General features: G+C 46.3%; 1 protein-coding gene across 8 annotated transcripts in view; it reads left to right on the top strand.

Moving 5' to 3' along the window:
• plxna4 (plexin A4) overlaps nucleotides 1-24528 on the top strand; it is a 153087-nt gene that overhangs the window by 44139 nt on the left and 84420 nt on the right. Inside the window, exon 4 of one of the 8 annotated variants that reach the window (XM_055512168.1) lies at nucleotides 13429-15016. The exons of 4 other annotated variants lie outside the window; for them this stretch is intronic. In XM_055512168.1, the coding sequence (XP_055368143.1) occupies nucleotides 13429-13464 (36 nt within the window). In that variant the 3' untranslated portion in view covers nucleotides 13465-15016. Of the gene's footprint in view, nucleotides 1-8009; nucleotides 13407-13428; nucleotides 15017-24528 lie in introns of those variants that run through there. 3 more of the 8 variants (XM_055512167.1, XM_029163426.3, XM_055512166.1) reach the window with 3 other exon arrangements.

Genomic DNA, 24528 nt, shown 5'->3' with positions numbered 1-24528 from the left:
TCTGCTTCCATGTTTTAGCATGTGTTGTTCTTGTAACTATCGACCGCCTGCTCATTGCCGTGGTTTGTAGCTTAAGTGCCACCAATAGGAAGCATTAAGCAAATTATAACTAAAGACATAAGAGGAAATAATACTGAGATAGAGATGGTCTAATGAATACAAGTGTATTAGGCCAAACATACATCACAACAGATACGGATCAGACATCAACACTATCTGCCTAACCTAATAGTCCTTAGGTCTTCTGTCTTCATGCCGATTCTCCATCTTTATTAGAAAATTAAATTCGAATTAGAAATCACTGCATCTGTACATGAGGTATACTGTGTAGGCAATCAACAAAGGAATGAGAGTTTAAACACACTGTGCAGTTAGTAATAAGTAAGTAAGTAAAGACAGAGGTTTCAAATAATTACTGCACACACAGTCAAACATCCTTAAATAAAAAGTCATTTAGGTAATATATTAGAATTTAATATATAAAAACTAAGCAAGCTTAACTATTCTAAACAGAGGCTTCATTAGAGCTTGATTAAATTCCCTTCAAACAATGAGCTCCTGTTTTTGTCCAATTAGCATAATGACTGCAGACCACAACACGCTGCCTTCCTCTCCTCCGCTCTCCCACTGCAAACCTGACCCACTGTTGCAGTCTGTTATTTACACACTTGCATAACGTGACGAATGCGCGCAGGGCCGCTCATGTTTGCCCTCAATCACTTTTATGGATAGGGGCAAAATGAAACGTTCATTTGTTTGGATGTTAGCTTGTCGCTAACAGTCAATGCACATGCACCTACACAGGCCACTGACGCCTCCACTGCAGGACATATGTGCATCATAGTCCGCCAAACAAGCAGTAGTTTCCCTGCAATAATTTCTATATTTTAAATGTCTGTAATCTTCCACCCAGGGAGCCCCCGGCTATCATCCTGCCACACATTCACCTTGACGTATCCCATCATTTAAAATCAGGAGCACTCAAAGCTCTATTTGCAGGCAAAGAGGGATGGCAATTTTATGCATTTTGATCTGAAACTTGAACAAGCTCCTTTCCTCTCCATGCTGGCTTTCAATAAATTCAGATGATTTCCCGTGTCATTAAATTCAGAATTTGACTTGCAAATGGCCTTCTTGTGCTTTCCACGAAGACGAGATGAATGCACAGTAGACACACACACTCGTATATCCAGACATACAGACGCAGACAGGCCGCGCTGGCGTAGCTCATGTTTAATTAAGCGGTTTGTCTGTGTTGGAGAGGGACGCTTTAGTGCACTCGCACCTCAGCTTGGGCTTTCTTCACTCAACTTTTTCTCTGCCTGCTCAATATCCTGTGGCCCTACAGGGGGCACTACCTATTAGTGGCCTCTTTTGTCCTCTGCCAGCGTGACCAAGGTAAACATCCTCTTGGATTATCGCTTTCATTCTTTATCTCACTCTTTCCTCCTTTCAGGCCCCTTTCTTCCCCCTCTCTCCTGCCTTCTCATCCTCTTTCACACTCACTCCATCTAGATTCTGCCTTTTTTTTCTGTCTCGGAGATGAAAGCCTCCCCACAGCTCCTTTCAGTTCTCCTGAAGCGGTCCAAATGAGGTAGCTTATCTGATGATCACCCCCTTCTTCAGACAGACAGACAGACAGACAGACATATATGTGTGTACACACACACACTCACACACACACACATGCAGATGTCCTGTTAGCCCATGCTCTCACAACAGTAGCTCGGAGCTATAAAAACACCCATTCCTCCAATGTGTTGGAGGTGCACAACTCATCTGTTCGCCATATAAACATATGCATAGGCCGATAATAAGGAAACACCCACACAGACGCAGACTTGCCTAGAGGCACGGCAGGCCTGGTGGGAGATCCGGGGGCCTGGCACCGCGCTACGAGGTGGCTGGCGTCGGGTCCCCAGGGGTGGTGGGCTGACTGTGATGTCAGGTTATTGGGCTCTGCTCAGCAATGCCTTTTGGTCCGCTCCATAGGAGGGCGCGAGGGAGTGCAAGCGTATGACGGCTTTTATTAAACAGTAATCCTAACAGCTGTCGTTCAGCCAAGCGGGCCCCCTCCCCCCACCTCCCCCTACAGTACGCTCTTCCTTTTCCTTGCTGCTTACCAGACTTCTGTTTCCCTGTGAACTCACATACTGTATGCACTGTTTAAACAGACCAATGCACATTTGTGAGTAGTTAGTCCAAGTGCAGGGCAGAGAACAGAAACTTTTCCTGCAGATCTCCTCCTAACTTTGACGGAGCCTAAGGTGAACAGCAGGTGCGTGACACAGATACCTTCCTGTATGAATATAATTCACCCTGCCATCACCGTGCCTCCTGAGTCTTTCCAGGAAGGCACGTGTTGGCAGTACGCGCACCAAAGGGGGCTGAACTCCACCGTATGTGTGCTGGCTGAGGTGTACGAGGAAGTGGGCAGCCAGTGGAGACGTGTTCCCTTTCTACGCGTGTTGGTAAATCTTTTAATGTGGCATTGGAATTAATGAGTCCGAGTGCAAAGGGTGAAAGTGCAGCTGCACACTGGCACCTGCACTCACACACACACGACTACTCTACTTGCAGCTGGTTACTGATTGAGCTGTTCCCGACCCAGGGGACCCCCTCAAAGAGGGACATGTGTGTCTCTCCCGCTAATTACCCCTCTCACACCAGCTTGCCAAGCAGGCACCCCTTCCTCTTCTCCTGGTCCTTAATAGGAAGAAAGATACTGTAGTTTCATCTCTGTCCTCATGTATTCATACATCAAACAGTGCCGTCCTTACTTCCTTCTCTTCCCCCCCCCCCCTCCATCCCCTCCCTCCCTGCTGCCTGGCTGTCACCCATCGATGTGCTGTCCCACCCCAGCTCTCTCCCCTAGGCCTCTGCCCTCTCCCCCCGGGTACCATGTGGAGGAAAGGCCCGTGCTTTGTCTTTCTGTCTAGATCCTGACACCAACCACAAGGGAGAAAACTTAATGATGGGTTCTGTAAATGTGCTTACTGGCTCTAACCCACATGGGTGTGGGTGAGCACACATTCTTTCTCCTTTCTCTCCCGCTCAGTATCTCTGTGACAGTGACAGCAGTGACAATGGGGCTGTCTGTCCACCGTATCATTAACATGTCCCCTGCTGTACTTTTTGGACACGTATTAAAGTAAAGATCATTTTAATCTAATCATCATAGATTTCAAGCTCAATAGTGAAACCAATAAACTATGCAGCAACTAATCCTTCTTCGATATTATTGTTTTAAAAGAGTAAAATAATTTTGGGAAAAATATTTTGTAAACCTGGAAAGTATGTTGTAGTAGATTTTTATACTTGCATTATTCATTGCATTCATTCATTTGGAGTTTAGGAACAAATGCTGTATTTGTCTGTTACTTTGCAATATTCTCATCTAAAAATGCAAAATTTGAAATCTGGATGTTGATCGTAACTGAACTGAACCACAGCGTTTCACCTCAGGGTGACCAGCAGCAGTTTGGTGACTCAGATGAAAGCATGCGAAAAAGAAGAGAATGCCAAAAATGGATGTGAACCTTTTCCTCCTTTTCGCCTCTTGTGTCTCTGTGCAAGATCTGAGCATCTGAGCAAAATGATAGTTAGTGGTGATGAATTATTTGTGTGTATGAGCACCTTAAAAATTATAATCTCCTCTGAAGATACCCTCTGAATGTCCATATACACTCATTGACCTCTTTATTAGGTATACATGTCTAATTCATTCCAATACAGGCCTCAGTTGTAAGTAGTAAAGTTATGATTTCTCTGTTAATCTCTCTGTCTAAGGTTTTGACCACTATATTTAAAATAAATGAGGCCTAAAACATTAAAATAGATTTTTTCCTATGCAGCTGGGCCCCTTTTATTCGAATCGTGATCACATTGTTAAGTGTAGCTTGACTCTGTCACTTTCCTCGTGTTTTGTTCTCACTGCAGCCTTGCTGCTTGTCAGCTTATTACTGCGTGTGTCTTTGTGTGCGTGTTTCTGGCCGGTGCCTCATGTTCTCTCCATAGGAAATCTAATGAGCACACCGACTTCTGTGGAATACACAAATGCAACTACAGCTGATTGTTCACACACACACACACACACACACACACACACACACACACACACACACACACACACACACACACACACACACACACACACACACACACACACACACACACAGAGCATGACTGGGCCCTGCCAGTGTGTCTCACTTCAGTCTAATGAGCAATGCTGGACAGCCAGTATAACAATCATATCGCTGGTTTCTGTGTTTGTCTATTTGCGCTGCAGACCGTGAGCCAATGCTAATTTTACAGTAGAGTCTGTGCAGCTCCATGAGCGCTGGTGTACTTTGACGCTCCTCAGCAGAGCAGAGAGTTGCTGCCACATAAAGCTGTTTGAATCCTGTAGAGGATGTTTGGATTGCATGTCTGTGTCACGGTTTAGCATTAGGAAAACAACCGTGTTTGTCACTTCATTGTGGAAGTGAAGAAATAAAATCGTTGCCGTTTTTGAGGGGAGGTGAATGATGAAACCCAGAGCTGTGTGGAAACGGAGCCGTTTCATTGGCAGGGCGATGAGTGTGTTTGTGAATGTGCTCTTGGCAGACTGTCTCCATATATTGCACCACTGCTTGAGCACTTTTCCCCCTAAATGACCCCCTCTGAAGGAGAGCAGCTTGCTGCAGGAGAAGGAGCCTCAGTGCATCCACCAACATCCCAGCCTACATTTGTATCCATGGGTTTGTGCGTTGGCTAAAGTGCAGCCACGTGTTCCTGGCTGCAGGTTCAGAGCTTTGTCTTCTTGGATATTTCCTTTGAAGCTGCCAGTTCCTCTGGTTAGAAAACCAACTTTTATAATTCATGTTGCCTCCTGCATCCTCATCTCTCCCGCCTCGCTCCTTGTCCCTCTGGTGGACGTCTGTGTGCTATCACACACAACACAAACAATAAAACACCCTTCTTTGTTCATATTCCACACGCAGCTGATGTTTTTTGATGATGTGTGTGCGTTCATGCGTACGTGACACCTCCTGTCCGCTTTAATGTGAACACTGTATACCAAACATAATGACCATTTTAATCTTTTGGCACACGGACACACATGCACACACACGCCACGCCTCAGGGCGCATGTCACTTGGTTTGACCTGTGGAGTTCTGGCACCAGATGTCTCCAGCTGGCACTACTGCAGGCATATGCTACAACTCCGTCCGTGTGTGTGTGTGTGTGTGTGTGTGTGTGTGTGTGTGTGTGTGTACCTTGGCACTTTCAATAAGCCCCAGTGTTTGCCTTTGCCTTATTGCCTTTGTCTTTTCATTTCCATTCCCTCCCTCGTTTTCCATTTCACTGTTGTCTCACTTTGAATTTGTCATATCTCTCTTCTCTCTATCTGTGAGTCATTTCAAAATAAGCAAAGCTTCCTTAGATATAAGTTTTAAGACCGCTGCTATTGTTGTGTTAAGGAAAATTGTTTGGCTCAGCTCCCAGCTGCTTTGTGCTATAAGTCACCCCCAGGGGGAAGGGACCAGCTCAGTATAATAGCCACTTATGTGAATGTTTGTGTGTGCCTTGCTGTTTGTAGTTTTTAAATACACGGAATGCGTGATGCGATAAATGTCATTGAAGACACACGAGCCGAGTCTCACCTCAGAAAACGGTAAAGTGTGAACATTTTATTTTTGTCATCATCTGGTTCATCATTTATGAAGCCATCTATTCTCCAGCATGCACAAGGATACTGCTTTATTCTGTGGCGCTGAATAATTCAGCTGCTCGTAGTGATGGATGTCCTCAACTATAAGGGCTGGTAACACATGGGTACACAAGCCTCCATGTGCACGCACACATACTCACGAACACAGGCGAGGTTCCCCTCTGTGACCTCTCGGGACTGTTCTTCCGTTGTTTACTGCTGTGGTGTGTGTCTCCCGTGGTACATGATGATGCTGATGAATCATAGACTTGCCTGATCATGTACTATTAAGGAGCAGCACCTTTCCAGCAAATGCATCATCACCTATTCCGTGAGAGCAGAGCTTGGTGTATGTATAATTTGGTGTACGCTTTGTTGTATGTTATTTTGCTGCTGGCAAAGACTGAGATGTGGGCTCCCCCTTATGTAGCGTCCTTGTATTTCTCTGAGATTACATTTTTTTAAATGATTTGGGTGGCTTCACTTTATATCATGGCATATCCTCACTCTCTTATATGCATCTCTGGGCTTTTATAGATGCTTGTAACTTATTCTACCTTCAGGAATACACAGAAAATAAGATCAAAACATTCAAAAAGGCATTTCTCAAATGCTCAGACAGTGCAGCTATTAAGTATTAAATGACTATTGATCAATTACAATAGCAATTCAAATGAATGCCTCTCTTACATCTTAGGCCAGGTTCCTCCATCCCTCATCTTATCCATTAATATCTTATTAACATGGTCACGTCTCTCCTACTGTAGCTGTTTTGTTTTCTGGCAGTAGGTTTAAAACGATCCTACAGGAAATGACAGTGTGCCAGATGAAGCAGGATAATTCTCTACACTACGTCTTTGTTAATTACTGGATCTTGCTCTGACCCTTTCAGCCAGTCTTCTACATATTACAGGAGTAACTTGGGCAACAGGAGTTTGTTGGTGCCCTTTCACCATCTGTCTTAGCAATCTCTCTCTCCAATCCTGTCTTATCCTCTCCTGACCCTTCCCTTCTGGTATTTAGCGCTGTCGGCTTTTTGCAGTCTTCTTTTACTTGTGACAGCCAAGTAATGGTGGCTGACTGATACTGTATGTGAGCCTCACCATTGTCACATATCATGAGCATCTGCCAGTCAACAGATGCTTGTAGTTAACCCACAAATTAGACAGGTACATCCCTGCCACATGAATATCATACATAAATATAAGTGTTTCTGTAGCAGATAACACTGAGGTATGTTTTCACTCTAATATTAAACTCCCCCTTCAGCTTATAGGACATGACTACATCAAAAACATAGTGAAATGTAATGTTATGAATAATAAAAACAGACACGCTCACATAGAACAGAACTGCCGATAACATCCCAGTCCTTATTCATCATTTATAAGTGCAGAGAAATTTGAATTTCAAATGGTTAACCAAATTAGTTGAATTTGTAATGTCGTTGGTTTGTTGTTGTAACCAGATTGTGACCTTGGTAAATGAACTTTTAAGCTTTTAGGGTCAGAACAGAAAGCTAGTTTGGACATTTATTAAATATCTCAAACTGCACATTATCCAGGAACCTCTGTTTTGTTTGCACACGTGATGGCGAGCCCTTTAAACGGTGCTCTCACAGACGGAGTTTCTCAGCCTCCGTTGACACTCGGAGTTCTGTACCCGTGGGGGGTGTTTTCCAGTCTCCATTAGAAGTTGTGGTACAGTTTGTGTCTCTGAAGAGCTTCAACAGTGAGCCTCCCTGGGGCTTAATTAATAGTTTATGGAAGAGAGCGATGAAATAACCAGTCTTAGTGGTTCACGCTCTGATACGCCACCACCATCTTACTTATTTGGGCCTAAATCTTTTTTAAATTTCACTTCTAAAAACATATTTGTTTGTGTTTTTAGTGGTTCAAAATTGGGTTTTCCTTAATGTTTGTGTGTTTTTTATTTAAGCAAGTAAAGCAAGAGTTTATGCTGCACTGAATCAGTTGACTGAAGATGCCAGACTATTTGCAAAAGACAAGGAAAACGAGACAAGCTCAAAGCCCTACTACTATTCTATGTAGAAGGCTGCAGCCCAGTGAACACACACAGTAAGCACACAAATAATTTGGGCACATTCAAAGACTTCAAACCACTTGAGAGAAGTGGTTGGATGCTTCTTTCTTGTAAGTTGTGCAGCATATATTACATCATAGCTGTCTACCTACTGTGCTGTGTACATGAGCGAGCGTGTGAATCTTGTTCCATTTGTTTTTATTTATCACTGCTTAATTATTGAGAGCATCTCCACGGGGGCCAGCCTATAACTTGCTCATTAACTCTATGCAGAATTCTGTTTGTCATCTGCTTCAGAAGGACACATTTGCATCCAAGGATGGATCAGGTGGAAAACCCAGTCCCAGCAGGCTCCCCTGACCCCATCAGCAGACAACAGAACAGCTCCGTCCCTCACCTGCTGCTTCACCTCTGACACAAACACCTGGGAGAAGGAGCCTGCTGCGTTCACCAGTTCACTCTCCTCCTGCTAATGCTAGCTTTCCATTCCCCTTTCCATCTGCCTCAGACTGGATTCATGTGTTCATCGCCCCACCTTGCTGCTCATTCTCATCCCAGCTCTATTCCAAGGAGGAAACATACGGGTGGTTTTCATCAGTTTGGTCCTATTTAAATAGGCCAACCTAGAAATAGTGTGTCCATGTAATAATGTGAAATAAGGCCTCATCAACCCGAGTCTTGTTTAATGAAACTGGGAACTGTGCACTTAATTTCCATGTCTTAACCTTGATGGCAGGTTCCCTCCCTTTATTGGACAAGCACGCTGACTGGAAAGATCCGATACGTATTTTCATCATCCTTACAAGGGATGTAATATTCCTTTCATAGCGGAGTGGTATTATTAAAACATGAATAGATTGAGTAACCTTGAGATTCTGACTCCAACACTTCATGCTCTCCTCGCCGTTGCCATGGTAATGCAGCAGCAGCGCCTTGCAGTGTAGTGTTTTCTCAAAAGCTGACTGCAGTGAGTGGATTTTGCCTCCAGTGGAACGGAGATGACCCGAAAGCTGAGCCAGCGAGCTGTCGCACGGAGTGGGAGACGCGGAGAGAGCGTGTAGCCGGAGGCTCAGCCGTGGCCGTCGTAGCGCCGCCGTGGCTTCACGTGATGCGGCCATTCTCTGCAGGTTTGATTGGTGGACTTTCACGCGTTCCGAACTAGAAGTGGAAGTGTTGTACCTGCCGTCACGCGGACGAGGCCGCACCAGAATCATCAAAACGCTTGACTATTTCTGGCTTGGGTGTCTTGTGGCATAGCTACATGTGCTCAGTGGCTGTCAGTCTGCCTTTCCATCTGATTTAGCCCACGTTAACAACATTCAGGGGGGATGCCAACACCTGTCAATGAGCAATGAAGAACAGGTGCTATTGCACCATGGGAGAGCCGCTGAGTCACATTCACACATATAAACACACATGCACCAAATACGCCAGTCAATATCAAAATAAACCACCAAGTCATTTTATTTTATGGCTTTATCACGGTGGGGATTTATTTGGACATTATTTTTATCACTGCCACTCTTGGCACTAAGCAGCGTTTTTTGTTTTATAAGCCATTCTAATGTCACACCTCACAGGTACTTTTTCTTCTGCGCACTAGATGCAGAAGAAGTGTTGTTACTTCCATGTAGGTAAAATAAGGGAACTAACTGCCCCAGCGTTACGCAACAGTATAATGCTTCCCCATGTGCAGACACTATAGCCCTCTGCTGCATATATGCAGATCGCAGCTCCCGGGGGTTTATACGGGTCTAGCTCAGCAACTTAGGGCTGTGTTTCAACTCTGTCAAACACGAAGTCAGCGCCTCGCTCTGTGTCCGTGTCTACTGCGTTTAGAGTTAAGCCTCGGCTCTGGGGAACCTCTCCGCCAGCAGCGGCGGATGAAACACTCGGCCGCGACAGGAACGGCGTCTTGCTACTGTGACGTGTTCAGATTATGGGGAATTCACAGTCCTGCTCCTGCTTTTCATGTTCTCTCCGCTTCTTTAACATTTCCTCTCGTTCTTCCTTCCTACTCCATATATCCCACTGCCGGCCCACCCCCCTTTCATTATTACCACCTCCCCTCTCTCTGGCTTTACATCTCTGCCGCCTTCCATCCGGTCTCCTGCTGTACGTTTGCCAAGCTCCTGCTCCCCACTACATATCTTTACCCGGGCAGCGCTGCCAACAATTAGAACACATTACTGCCAATTGTGCCACCTGCGGCCCCCTGAAAGGCAGAAAAAGAGGAGAGCCGGTGCCAGCGGAGGTGGGGTGAGTGTGTTTGTGGTGGGGAGGTGGAGTGATTTACAGCTTTCTGGATACTACCACAAAGAACAGTGTTTAATTACCAATAAGCACTGGTTTAATCAGGGGCCTGAATGCGACTGGATAGACAGACGACAGACTGCAACTGTGGTCGTCTTTGTGTGGCGGCGCGCGTGTCTGAGCAGGGGCCTGCAGTAATTCAGTCGTAGGCTCGTAGGAGACGTTTTTGTTGCGAAAATAGCGGCGGTTGTGGGAACGCGATAGTGAAATGCAGGGAGAACGAGGGGAAGCGGCCCGTGCGCGTGCATGCACGCGTGCACGTTTTCACACCTGCGTTTTGGCCAAGCGCTGGCTCAAACCACAGTGAATTGAATGCATTGTGCGAGGCCGTCTCTTCTCTGGTCTTGTGGAGAAAACCGAGAGGTGTCTGTAAGGGGATTTAGCCCAGAGCCAAAACCAATTCAGAACCACTCCACACTGGAGAGGGGGTCTCACCCCCCCCCCACCCGCCTGCCCTCGCAATGGCAGGCCTGAGCTCCTGCACACCAACACACGCACGCCGCTAGATAACGCGGTCGTATGCTGCATCTTGCATTGCTTGCTTGCATAAAATATAAACAGGGCCACGCTTCCTTAGAAACAGAGGTAGCCTGTGCCAAGGTAGCATTAAAGCCTTAGTGTTTTTCTGTGCAGACTGGAGCCAGTGGCCAGATGAGAATGTAATCCTCCATTGTGTTTTAAATGGATCAACCTGAGAGCTTAGCGGAGTCTGGGGACGCCGCAAGGAGAGACGCGCGTACTGTGCACAACTGTGGCTTTTCTTGTAATAACTGTTGAAACTTTCCTTCAGGACGCCGCGGCTGTTCGGTCTCTGTTTCTGAGCGGCGTGCTGCAGGAGGAGGGCCGCAGCTGATCGATGGCAGCTCGGCACCGCAGCTGTATTGCACACGCCGCCCTCCCCGGCGCATGAGTAATGTTGTGTCACTCCGCTGTGACCCATCGCGCAGACACACACTCCCCTTAACCTCGCAGCGCAGACCTCGCCAAACGCGCACACACGTCCTCATCCGCAGATGAGGCGCGCACAGCTTCGCTTGACACATTGACCTCGGTCAAGAACAGATACTTTGAGTGGCCAGAGACAGGCAATTTTCATCCGCTGTCATGATACATCTATATCTTCTCTTTTCATCCCTCCTTCCTCTTTCTGTCTTCAGTTGCACTCTCTCTGCTCTCATCAAGCCTCCTCTAGAGTCTGGAAGAGTAATTGCTCAGGGCTTCAGAGAGAAGGGGTGATAGAAAGAAAAGGAGAGGGTGGGACGTATGGGAAACGGAGTAGGAGTGAAAGGAGGATGCAGTGAGCAGCATGCATGTTGGTGTGTGCGTGCACTGTGAGCAGCACGGGTCGGTGTGGAGGAATTGTGTATATGATGCACAGGGGGAACATTGATCTGCTGAAAGTGCAGTGTGTGCGCTGAATTAGAGGAGCAGGCGCATGTAAAACACTCCCACAGATCTAGCTTTTAGCGCTGGGTCTCTCAGGCACCGCTCACGTGCACATAAACATCCACCCTCATGCACACAGATCTATATTTGGGTGTTACTTATACTACGCAGACTGAGTGTGTGAGTGCTTTTATTTAGACCTTGTCTGTGAAGAGGTGACTTCCTGTGTGGGGATATCAGCAGCTTGGTGAGTGGATGGAGCATTCATGTAACACGATGCGACGCTGGCGAGTCAGGAAGGGACTGAACGCGTCCCCTGGTGTTGTAGGCCTCTGCAGCACACTAGAAGTAACTAACTAACTAAAGGACTCAGATCATAAATATACTCTGTAATGATCATTACTGACTCATCTGGACAACCAGTGCACGTTCCCAGTATCACCCAAGCAGAGCTTTGCAACTCCTAATGGGCACAATCTGTCTGACATGCATGCAATCAATATTAATTCTCTTATCTGAGGCCCAAGCTTCTTCCCATTGTTCAGCCATTCAGTCGTATGTCACCTGTTTGAGCCTGATTGCGGCTCTGACATGCCAGATTAGCTCGGCGGCCAGCAGGAAGATAGCGGAGCAATCAGAGCTTATCTGTGGCGTAGCGTAGTGCAAGTTCTCAACAGCAGAGGCTGCCGTAATAAGGACGGAGGCTCAGGTTTCACGTGGGCGCATTCAGAAGCGGTTGAGTAGGGTTTCGCCGCGCAAGTTTGTCAACAGTTGTGGTCATGAAGCTCATTGTGACTCACACGAGCAGCATCAAAGTGTGGTCAGATGATAGTTGGTAACAGGCAGGACTGATCTCCAATCCAGACATTCCACACCGGCAAAGCTTCTTCATTTTACTGTCTCTGAATGCAGGACAAACTACTCAGTGCATTAGTCCATAATATCTCATTTTTCAGACTTAAATGAACATCACTAAAGCTGTCTGTTGTCTTCTGTTTTTGTTCTTATAAGTAATTATAGAAGGAAACATCTCGGCCACTTTGTACTGTATGCTGTGCTTTGCCGTTGACTACTATAGTGGAGTTGATGACAGTTTTGAAACGATGATTGCACACATTAATGACGCTAATCATGGGGATGAGGCCTGAAAAGATAGTGTTTAGCATGTCAACCACAGTAAGTCTGTAAAAAAAAAAAAGTAGTGGAAAGCAATGAGATCCCAGCTCATCCCACCCCACCTGCTGTTGACCATTAATACAGCGAAGCAGCAGCATCTCCATACGAATTACTGCTTAAAGCTTTAAGGGCGTCTGGGAGCGCTGATGTACACTGTAGTGTCTCCAAACTTTGCTAAGATGACGTATTGATTGTGCCAATCAATGGGCCCAAATGGCCGTAAGTGCGTCTGCTAACCATAATGGGGGCACTTAAAAGAAGGGTGGGTGATGAGTGTAATATTCACTGAGAGTAACTGTGTGTGATGAAGGAAGGGGGGGCGGTGAAGGAATGCAGGGGAAATGGTAGATGAGTGTAGGGGTCTAGGGGACGTTGTGTGAAACGCAGACAAGCAGGAGGGTGAAATGGTTAAATATTAAAGTACAGCTCTAATCGCTGTCCTTGCGTCTGATGGGAAGCTGCGTGTAGAGTGTTGTGGTTTCAGCGTCGTGCCGTCTGTCTTCATCCCTGCTTTTTTTTGTATGTTAATGATTAATGTTGTAAGTAGGGGGTCCGCTCCTCCATCAGCTGTAGCTGCTCGCTCTCTCTCTTCTCCATCATTCTCGCTCTCTTCCATGCTTTGGTTTGGGATGTGTGTCAGATATGAATGTTTGAAAACAGTCCACATTAGACACAACAAGGAATTTACCCTCACTTAATTTTTTTGAATGTACATTAAACAAAGTGCCTCTGGAAGGGAATTTGGAGACAGAATACAGCTCATTTTGTGCAAACAGTTGTGTTTTTTTTACCAGTGCTCCTCTTATGTGTCCTGTAGGTTGTCAGCTCTGTTCTGCAGCACTTTCTCCTCTAAAAGCCCGTCTGGCCCTAAACAGCTGGGTCACCCAATAGGCCATTTGGCTTCATCAAACATTTATCAACCTGAATCTCTGTGCTACTACTTCCACTGGAACAGCTCCTCATTTTATATGTTCAAATAGCCCAGAATCGTGGACTATCCCAGTGTTATGAGAGTATTTTCAATTCTGTCACTATAAAGGAGACGCCTCAAAAGACTGTAAAGGTTTGATCAAGAGGACATTTCCTTTGCTGGACATGGTTGGATTGTACATACTCTGATGGAGTGACTGAAATTGAAGCTTGGGAGTTTCTCTTATTACACTAAACAGCCTGGATCTGTGGATATACCTAGCCCAAGGCTGGAGGGTTAAGGACTCATTTATATGTATGGGGGCATACTGTATGTCTGTCCAGGAGGAAAGGGAAAAAGAGGCAGAGGAAGGAGAAGATGAATGGAAAGCATAAACGAGCATTAGGGAGACACTGGGAAGTACTCAACCTAATCCTGCCGATATGCTCTCTCTTAGCCTCAGATATTGCACCACCTTGAAAAGCCCTAAAGGCCTCCAGTGGGACATTCCCAACTCATAAACTCATGCATGTTTTAGACGGGCTTACCCCTAGGAAGGGGGGGGGGGGGGGTATCGACCGGCCTAGGAAACACAGCATCCCACTATAGAGTGGAGGACGGAACCTGAGCCATAGAGAGCGTCCCTAAGGTAAACTTTGCAGCAGCCGCCATATTTCATCTTCTCTTATTCCCACAGAAGCGTGTCCCTTGGTAGTAGATGCTGTGTTTCATATAACTGGACTTTCTTATCATCCTTCAATCTACATGTGCCCTTTATGCTCTGTAACAGGAGTATGTGGAATCTAAGGATGATCAGCCTGTCCTGATTTCCATAGACACAGTCAGACGTAAAACGCACTTGTAGGAGTCAAATGTCAAGTCAAGTGGTTCGAGTGATGTCGGGCAGTAAATGGCCCAGGACTATGGCTTAAGGACATGACACTAACCCCGCTGCCCCCCCCCACACACACGTGAGCTAGTGTTGGCACAACACAGAGGGACCATTATGACAGATGGGGTTTCACGTAGTAGAAACACTCTCACACAAACGCCATCACAACCTCCGACCAGCATAGGCTTTTCAGACAGTTCTTATTCAGCTATTATTTCCTTGTGTTTGACAAAGTTTGATCTATGTTTTTGTATACAAGGCTACAGAGCAGCTTTCTATACTGGATCTAGATTTGTCCTTTGACAAGAGCAGTTGTTTTAAATGCTGTTGAATTGTTTTGACTGGCTTGTTCCAGCTCCCATCTCTCATCACCCTAAGCGTCCATCCATGATTCATAAATCTTAGTCAATGATCGTCCTGCAGCTGACTCTCTCCCTCCGACCCCAGGGATCAGCGAGGGGTCTAGACGTATTCAGCACTCTGACACCGTATCGCTCCAAAGGGTCGGGGGTTAAAAACAACGCAGAGCAGAGAATGATTGCTCCGGGTGTCACTGCTGGGGCAACGGCTGACGCAGGCATGCACACACACACACACACACACACACACACACACACACACACACACACACACACACACACACACACACACACACACACACACACACATGTCTTTATTCATGCATGACTTGTCTCTACCATTATCCAAACAATGGAGTGTGTCAGCTGGATAATTGAGTAATTGCACTTGTCCAATGTATGGACATATATCATGGACATGTAGCTTTCTGTGGATATCAGCTGTTCCATGTCTTCATTAGCGCTGCCTTAGAAGGTGGCTCTGTTACAAAGGTTAAAGGTTGGAGAAAGGCACTGTATGTATGCGATTACCCTAATGACTGATTGTTTGAAATGACGGACGATCGACACAGTGTTATTACAGCCAGCAGTTAAATGTGTGAGACACTTGATGCCAGCAGTGCTAGTAAATATTTAATAGGGTCAAGTACCACTGTCCCCCCTCAAGGCACGAGCTAGTTGATGTTTGTGTGCGCGTCTGGCTCTTCTCGAGCCCTTTTCAGACTCGATGCCTACCCTTCCAACGCACGCATGTGAGAACAAAACACGCGCACACTCACTGCTGACATCTGCCCTCAATTTTGCGCCAGCGGTGGCCTGAGGGAAGGTGATGAGCTGAATGGAGGCAGACACACTGACATAGTTAGAAACTGGACATTGGCTGCTATTGATGGTGCACAAAGACCTCTGTTTCCTTCCGCGCAGTCTTTCATCTTGGTCTTCATCGCAACAAAATCATCTGCTTTTCTTCCTTCAAGCTTCTTCTCTTATCTGGTTCCAAAGTGATTCATGTTCTGTCTGCTCTTCTTCCTCTTTTGCTGTATGACTTTATAGCTACCCTTGCTTTCTCCATCCACATTCTGACTTGGATGCTCACCATGACACCAACGGCTCCACCTTTGTTGAAAGTCAAAATCAGACCCATTGTGAGTCATATATTTTATGATGCCACGTTAAAAGTGTGCAATTGGTTTGAATTTGAAGCGATTACACTAATGTAGTAGTTCAGTGGCTTAAATTGCGAACACTACAGGGTAGTGAAAGTTTGCGTATGACACAGTGATGCATGCACACACACAAGCAGCAAGACAGACCTCGGAGCAGATGCACTGCTATTTAATTAGGAGTGACTGCAGCTGTTACTCTTTATTACCTAGACATTGGGAAGATACACACTCACACGCGGGTCATTGATTTGTTTGAGAACATGAGCAGTTCTCACAGCTTCACATGGTTGTTGAAGTTTGGGGGTTCAGGTAGGAATTGGGTTTAGTTCATGGTAATGGTTCTATGTGTGTGTGTGTGTATGAGTGCGATCTCTGTATCGGTAGAAGCTACTGTACCTGTGTTGAAGACCACAGAATAACTGACGTCTAACAAACAGAGGCTTTTCACTCAGCGTGCACACACACACACACACACACACACACACACACACACACACACACACACACACACACACACACACACACACACACACACACCAGATGGCTGCTGTTGTCTTTTTCCTCTGGCGTTTGTTGATGTCTATTTTTTTTTCTCGCTCCCCTGTTCACTCTGTGCTTGCCCGTAATTGTGCGTCGCCATCCCTCCTTTTCACTATTCAGGTAAACGGGAGAAGATGATTTTTGTATTGTACTGTACACACTTCTAAGCAAATGAGAATGTGGTGAGCTTGTTCTCTCTGGACCATTTGCTTTGGAATATTGCATTAATACTGTAGGTGCTTCCTCCTCCTTTAATACATAGAGACATGAATATGGTTTCTTTAAGCCGCCTCCCATTTGCACTTTGGATTGGGAACTAGGCTAGAATGATTAATGTTGCTGGGGTGATCCATTGCTTGTTAGCCGTTCCTCCGGATCCCATAGGGAGCCTTCTACTCTCTGTCTCACATACAGTAGGTTTTCCAGCCAGCTAACGGCCTCCTACACGCTGCTCGGTTGCCGTGATGAATGATTAGCAAGCACCGATGCTAAATGATGGCCAACGGATCATTTATACCGTAACTGGAGAGGAAGACCTTCCGGAGACCGGTGGGAAGGAAGAGCATGTTTCTGTGTTGGCTGAATCCATCTCTCCCTGTCTCATTCACAGCAGGAGGGTTTCTTCCTAGACCGTCTGATCTAATCTGTCTTGCTTAGTCAGCGTTATTTAGTGTGAACCCAGCTCATTGCCTTATTAACCATTCTTTCTCTATTCACTGGTGGATTATTGTGTTTTTCGGCCTATAATTCCTGTCTTCAGTTCGTGCTGCAGTATTAGACGAGCTGTGTTCTGTAAGTCTGTCTGCTTCCTGGCATCTGTGTCTTTGTGCAGTGTGCAGCGTCGCTGGCTGAGTTCGGCCTTTGGCCTTAGCGGGACGCAGACTCACACGTGCAGCACCTTGCGCCGAGCAGCTCTCACACCTCGGGCCGGTTCCGTCAGACCTCAACAGTCTCAGCATCCCCTCTCTGCTGCCGCCTCCCTGCATGCGGTGCTGTGAAGACAGCCGTGAAACGCAGCCTCATTCCCCCAGTTATTTCCAAGGGAAACCCAAATGAAAAGATACTACCAACCTTTCCTCGCTCCCGCCACAGCGCTCGCCATAAATGCTGACAAGAGACTGAAGTACCACCGCTGACCTTTTACAGGGTTCTGAGCACACGCACGCACGCATGCACGCACGCACACACACAGACACTGCTGGAGCCTCTGAATCAGCAGGGTCTGGAGTGGTGTGGAGGAATTTAATGACACACAATGTCGCTTCAATTTCAGCGCTCCCTGGCCAGACTACCAGGTGCACCATTTGTCCTCTATTCAAAGCGGTCTGACTACGAGGGAGCGAGTGGGGACACAGCCCATCCCGCTGCTTAGATGTGAATGAATATAGAATGGTAATGTCTTTCTTACTGTCAGATTTACAGCGTAGTCACCAAATCCTCAGTCAAGCCCTCTATAACCCCCCATTGCCCTGCTGTCCCCTCATTGCCACGCTTCGAAGCTGTCCATATTTCATGAGGGCCGGGTCGTCCTTTCAACGTGCCCTCTGACCCCGCAGTATGTCTTCCAGGGACGGTAGATGAGCAATCGAGAGGCAGTGGCCTTAAATATCCTTTATGGAAATGCTTCTCAGACTCTGTACACAGTCCTTCCTCAGCCCCCCCTCATTTCTCAATCAATAAATAATGGGATGAGGCGATGAGAGTATGCAGCTAACAGATTGTGAGAGAAGGAACAGGAAGCAAAGCGCATGGGATCTAGAGCGCTGCAAAAGGAAGCCACGAGAGCGGTGCGGAGCCTGGAGAGACGTAAAGGTTAAAGGGCTGGAGGAGATAGGAAGAAATAACAGGACTGTATCTGTTACATAGTCCAAATAAAGCAGAGTCTCCTGTGTAACATAGGACGTGTAAAATTAATGAGATGATGATGTAAGATGGTTCTCTTCAAGCATCATTCCTTAGAACTGGGACACTGTGAGTTCAGTTCAATTTAATTCACAAATTTAGCCAAAAATAAAGAAAACAGTGAGGAGGTGAAGGAAACAAATAAAGCACAGTTTAGTGTTGTCAACATTTCCTAATATGTCTGCAAGTTTTATGACTAATGATTCAGCGGCTCCGTGTTTTTTTTTCCTGTACCCCAACGCTTCTCCTCAGGCTCAGGGCTGCTGCTGTTATTGTCAATTATGTCCTATTGGCAGGTAATTACAGGCATATTAAGAGCAGTCATTAGTCGCTGTGAAATAATGTGAATTCTACAGGTAATTAGTTTAAGCCACAGTCAAGTGTGCGAAGGCAGCGTGCAGGCGCCAACGAGCGGCTCTTGAGCCCCCCCTGTTGCTCCCTGAAGTACATGAAGTACAGGCGCATGCACACGCAGACGCGCACTCATCCACACATGCTCCACAACACACGCTCTCCTCCCGTGTTTACTCAGCGCAGCCGTATTTTAGGAGAAGCCGCCTCAGTGCCCGTTTCCCCTGGCACGGAAATGTCAGCTGTGGCTCCGCTAAATGACGCCCATCTGTTGAACCTTAATCAAAATTTCCATAATTTCCTTCATGCACTATTATGTTTCTTCACTCCTCGTCTCCCTTCCGCTCTCATCTGTCTGCCTCCTATCTCATTTGCAGAGTTTAAATGCTAATTCGTAAAATGGAGAGTATTCTCAGGGTGGGCACATATGTTGTGTAAATGTAAATTCAAAATATGATAATGAAATAAGTGGCTCCCGCTAGAAACGACCTGCTCCCACTATGAGACGGGTCTTGACCTGCTGTGGTAATTTCATGATAGATAGATAACGTGCAGAGAGGGCCGCAGTCCATTTCCTTTTACCCCACCGCGATGACTGGCAATGGACCTGCATTCTCTTTTGCTTCAGTATCGATCTCCCTTGTCCTTTTAAAGGATTTTCTTGTCCTTTAAAGGAAACTTCAGGTCTAATCTGAAGTAAGTGACAGGTCAGTGGCCATGGAGGAACACCCCTTAGAGGCTGACAGGACGGGCCATTGATGTGTTGTTTCAGCAGGAATTAGTCCCCCCCCTTTTCATTAGGTCACAGCCAGCTGGACACTCAATAATACACTGGTTTTGTGAATATTGGTCTCCAGCTCAATCGCCTGAGCAGTCAGGCAAAACCAGATGGCTAATAGTTAGTTAATGGATATTGTTGGTGCCTGTTAGCTCATAGCAGAGAAATGATTATGTGGACTCAAAACGTTGGCTTTAATTGTTTACTTCGTTTATGGACTAAATAAATAAATAAAAAGCTATCAACAGACGTTCTCCATACTCCATAAATACAGTGGTATTTGTATCCTTGCCAGGTGAGGCGTTCTCCCAAACAGTACAGTCAGTCGTTACTAAGGAACAAGAAGCAGCGTGTCTGCAGCCTGACCTAAATGTGAGCAAGTATCCACATAAATTTCATTCAGCACATGAAAACAGGGGAGAGTTACTTCCAGCCTTTCAGAGACGCCGAGCTGCTGTTTACATTTCACCTCTGCTCACTGTTCGTCTTTAAGCATCATCCCAAATATACCTGCAGCATATCAAGCCCCTTCAGAGGCAGAAAGCAGACGTTGTCCGTGAACTGCTCTCACATTCTGCTTTTCTCCTTGAATCTAAAAAAAAATAAAAATAAATAAAAGAGCAAACCTCAAAGTCTCAGAAATTGTGTATCCCCAGCGATTCATCTCCAGCCTGCAGAGGGATCTGTTGCCATTTTCAGCTCTGTCCCTTACGAAAGCTTATCCATTAAAAGTGTTTGCTATAGGTCCATGTGAAAGACACACTGCATCAAACTGTGTTTTGGCTGCACAGCTATGACCTTTTATCTCTAATCCCAGCAAGGCTGTCCTCTTAAAATGTCTATCTCAGGGCTCCGTGGGGCAGACTGCATGGTTGCTCCCGATGCTAAACCGGCACTTAACAAGAGCCGGGGAACCTCGGGGCATTTAATGGCATGTGCAGCTTTTTTTTTTTCCTTCTGAGCCAGACACTCAGTGTATTGATAGGAACCACTGCAACCACAATGTGGCTTAGCTTCCACTCAATTTACAGTTTCCTCAAAGGAGCTAATCAGAGTGGAAGGTTTTCATTTACCGTTATGTGAGCGAATGGTTTTGTAAAGCAAACACATTTCTCTCATTCTTAGTCTTATCCAGAAAAATATCTTATTTCATCCCACCCCGTTGCTTCTCACCTTTGCAGATCACAGGGGGCCTGTAACGCTGCGAGCAGCAATTACTGGCCACTTCAGGGCCTATTATGCTTGACGGTGATTAATAAATCCAATGTTGCTGCCTAAACAAAAATAGGAAGTGAATGTATGTAGCTGACCATAGAGGACAGGACCGGGAGAGAAATCTGGAGCTTTCAGATAAAAATTCCCACTCTGCTTTCAACTAATTATTCTCCTGGCCGTGTCCGTCCCCAAACTAAGCCCATTCTATCACAGGTAGGCCTCAGGAGACAACCAGGCTGAGCAAGTTGGAATATTTATGCCACCGTGCATGTTTGCCTGCGCTTAATGATGTGTGCGGCGCATAGGAGGTGTGTTTGCACACGCGGACCCTATGCGCACGCCGCGCTGTTTTGCTGTTTGTCCAGCGCGTAGTCAGGCGGGAGTGAAGGGGAACGGAGGGAAGGGCTGTGCCAGCGGGCAGCCTTATTCCCCGCGGGCAGCGTTGATTAATGAATCACATCTCTCCAACCCGCGGCGGCTGCACTTTCACCAGCCAGCGCCGTGCCAGCGCCGCACGGGGCGCGGGTGCCGTCACCGGTAACGGCCCGAGAGCGAGCACGAGTGAGCGGAGGGAAATTAGACCCCGGGTACCAGCACAAACCGCCTGACAGATTTGATCATTTCAGCCCGTGGGTGTTTGTCGCTTCACACACACGGCCCCCTGCGGAATTTTGTGGAATGAGTTTGGCATATGGTTAGAACGTGGTGTAAATGGAGCATTTCATGTTTGAGTTATTTTGTGGTGCCAGGTCATTGGAGTTCAAAATGTATTATTAGTATATGGTCAATACTGTATCAATATGTTCTTTTTTTTTTCTTCCTTCCATGTTCCTGTGATGCTTCTTCTGCTGTGCAACTATGGAATGTCAGGTATGTGACCAATATTTAAAATTTCCTATCTATCTTACTGCTCTGCTTGGTGCACAAACGCATGTAATAGAGGCAGTAGCCAGAATTCTCCAGGCTGTTCTTGGGGTCCGGTTGCTGACCCGCCCAGTGGCCTGGTCAGCGTCCCGTTCCACCCTCTTCATCTTCTTGTCATGCTAACCTTTCACGGCTCTCTGAGCACGCGCCACAATTAAGGTGAGGTCGTGTGACAGTGTTGTGGTACAGTCCGTCATGCGTGACCCTGGTTCTGTTAATCTTCCGTCTGGTCCGCCTTCAGCTGCCACCTCAACGCAGGCACCGCATGTAGCATCTCCTCAGCTTCTGAAGTGTAGGAGCTGATCTGTGTTCCTGCTCTGTAGTTTATATGCAGGAAGGCAGAGGTATGTTAGAGTCTCTTCTCCTCAGACAGCAGTAGTTGAACCGTGTTCCTCTCTAACACTCCTCCAGCCTCCTTCATAATCAGCAACTCTGCGCTCCTCGGCACTAATGGCGCTGTTATTGGTTGTTGATGGCGGTGTCACACACTGATTGGTTTTTGATGTTGCTTTTTTTTTCCCTCCCGCCTGGTTGTCTTGTCGCACATGTCTCGTCTCACATGTCAGGCAATGATGAAATTTTCATAATCTACTCGGTGTAGACACAAACAAGGAGAAGAAAAAAACCCTGCAAACACATTAAACAGGAAGTCTGTTATGTAAGGAGCCGCTCTTGAGGTCTCGTCTCGACCTAGATGGAGGCAGTCAGACAAAAACACTCACACTTGACGGGATGCTTTGGTTCCTTCCACATTCCAACGCATCCCTGCGACAGAGATGTTGGCTGTTGGTCTGTTGCTCATGGTAACTTGTCTTTACTGTCAGTGGGAAGGATTAATATATTAATGACAGTCTTTTTTGTTCCATCGTGTCTTCTTAGTGTTCCTGTGTTGTCCCTGTAGTTTGTCTTCAGAAGGTGTTTAAGTGTTGCCCTCTGTACGGACTGACAGGGAGCATGCATCTGAATACACACAGAGCTTGAAATAAATCCTTGACATCTCTGAAATTGATCATATTTGGGTCAGTAAGTAGGTGCAGAGAATCCCTAGTGTTATTTATAAGCTGCTTGCTTTACCAGGCGTGTCACTTCTCATAGTATAAGGAATGTAGTCAGTGGCAGGGAAGAAAACAAAAACCTCCATAGTCTGTGCTGGGATTTTTGAAACACTTGGCACCTGTTGCATTTCCCCACGTGGCAGATGCTGGCAATTTAAGTTTTTACAGTCTCTCCCAGAATTGGCTTTTGACATCCAGCCGACGGCAGACGTGTCTAAACAGTCGCTGCACATTTCCCATCTTCATTGTGAGTGCGCGTATTGGAAGTAATGCCTTGTAAATGTCCTCTGTACATGTGCCAGGATGGATGTACAGTTCAGCAACTCCTCTCTGTTCTGTTCCTGCGCATGCAGATGGGATCGAGAGCTTCCGCAGCATGGCTTTTGAGGAAAACGCTCTCTGAAAGCAATATGCATCAGCAGAGGAATTATGGTGCCAACACGCGCTGTCGTTCTGGCTGTTGTCAAAACCATCTTAAGTGGAAGCCTATTGACCTTTTTAGCCAGCGCTTTTCCTCCCCCAATTCAAAGGTGGCTGTTAAGCTCTTAATAGGACTTTTTAGCTAGATTTTCAGTTGCTGTTTCTGGGTGAAAAACCTTGCCACAAGATGAAAAGCACTTAATCCGTCAGTTGGTGTCAGAGGGCTGCGATCGTGTCAAGTGAGGGGAAAAGTGTGCGAGCAGGACAGCCTATGATTTCTTTTTTTTAAGTTTATAGTTAACTTGGCCTGGATATACTCTTTTCCTATTTCAATTCGTTGTGTATGTCTTATTCCCTCTTTTCTGCTCCCTCTGCATGATCGACCACACAGTCACTCTCCTCCTGCCCGTCCCACCACGTACGCATCATCTTCCACCCTCTCGCCATAGCTGCTCGTGTGATAGTGTAATGCATGCTAATATAGGCAGATGAGATGTGCAGCTGCAGAGGTGCCACACGGCCCAGCATGGTGTCACAGAGCGATCGCGCTTTACCTAAAGGACACAGCGGAACAGCCGTCTGGCCAGCTGGAGGACGGGGTGAAGTAGGAGTATGGGTAATTAAAGGTGGAGATGAAAATAGTAACACATTTGGGCTCCTAGTTGGTGGCTCGGAGGTATCACGGAGAAAAAAACTGGAATATTGTAGTTGTGCATGCTTTAATATTTTAAGGCAAACGTCTACGTCTCTCTGCTGTAGCCGCTGCAGCCTGGTCTCCGCATTTCTCATGACGCAGCAGGAGCCCAGCTGGCTTGATTGGAATTCACTGAGGGTGTGTGCTGACTCATTGTTTATCGCTCTCTCTCTCTCTCTCTTTCCTTGCATACTATACTGACTGACAAGATATGACAAGTCGAGGTCAGACACATGCAGGGACACGCACACCCAGACCTTGAGGTAGTTCAGTCCTGCAGTCAGCCGTCGTGGGTTTATTGATTTATAGGTCACCACCACTTGTTAATGCAGAGAATAAATCAAGTCATCAAAGCTGTTGAGGTTCTGTTATTGAAAATTATGTGACTATATCAATTCTGACATTAGGCCTTTTATCATGTCTTAAGTTTGAAGCTCCACAGATTTAAGTAGTGAAATTAAATTAAACTGTTTAAAGGGGACACACAATCTGCTGTAAACAGGGTGTAGTCACTTCCACAGACTCCGAGCAGACAGAAACAAATAGCTTCAGGGCTGCGCTCTGCAAAGCCATTATTATTACGATCATTATTATCACTGAAGGCATGGTGAGTCGCTGGGCTCACAGCTATCTGTTTGCTTGTTTCACATTAAAATGCCACTCACTTTAATTCCCCCTTCTCCCACTTTCCCCCATATTTGCTCCTTTGCA

Source organism: Betta splendens, chromosome 9, assembly GCF_900634795.4.
Source record: "Betta splendens chromosome 9, fBetSpl5.4, whole genome shotgun sequence".
NCBI classification, from domain to species: Eukaryota; Metazoa; Chordata; class Actinopteri; order Anabantiformes; family Osphronemidae; genus Betta; species Betta splendens.
This window is presented reverse-complemented; position numbering and strand designations above follow the sequence as displayed.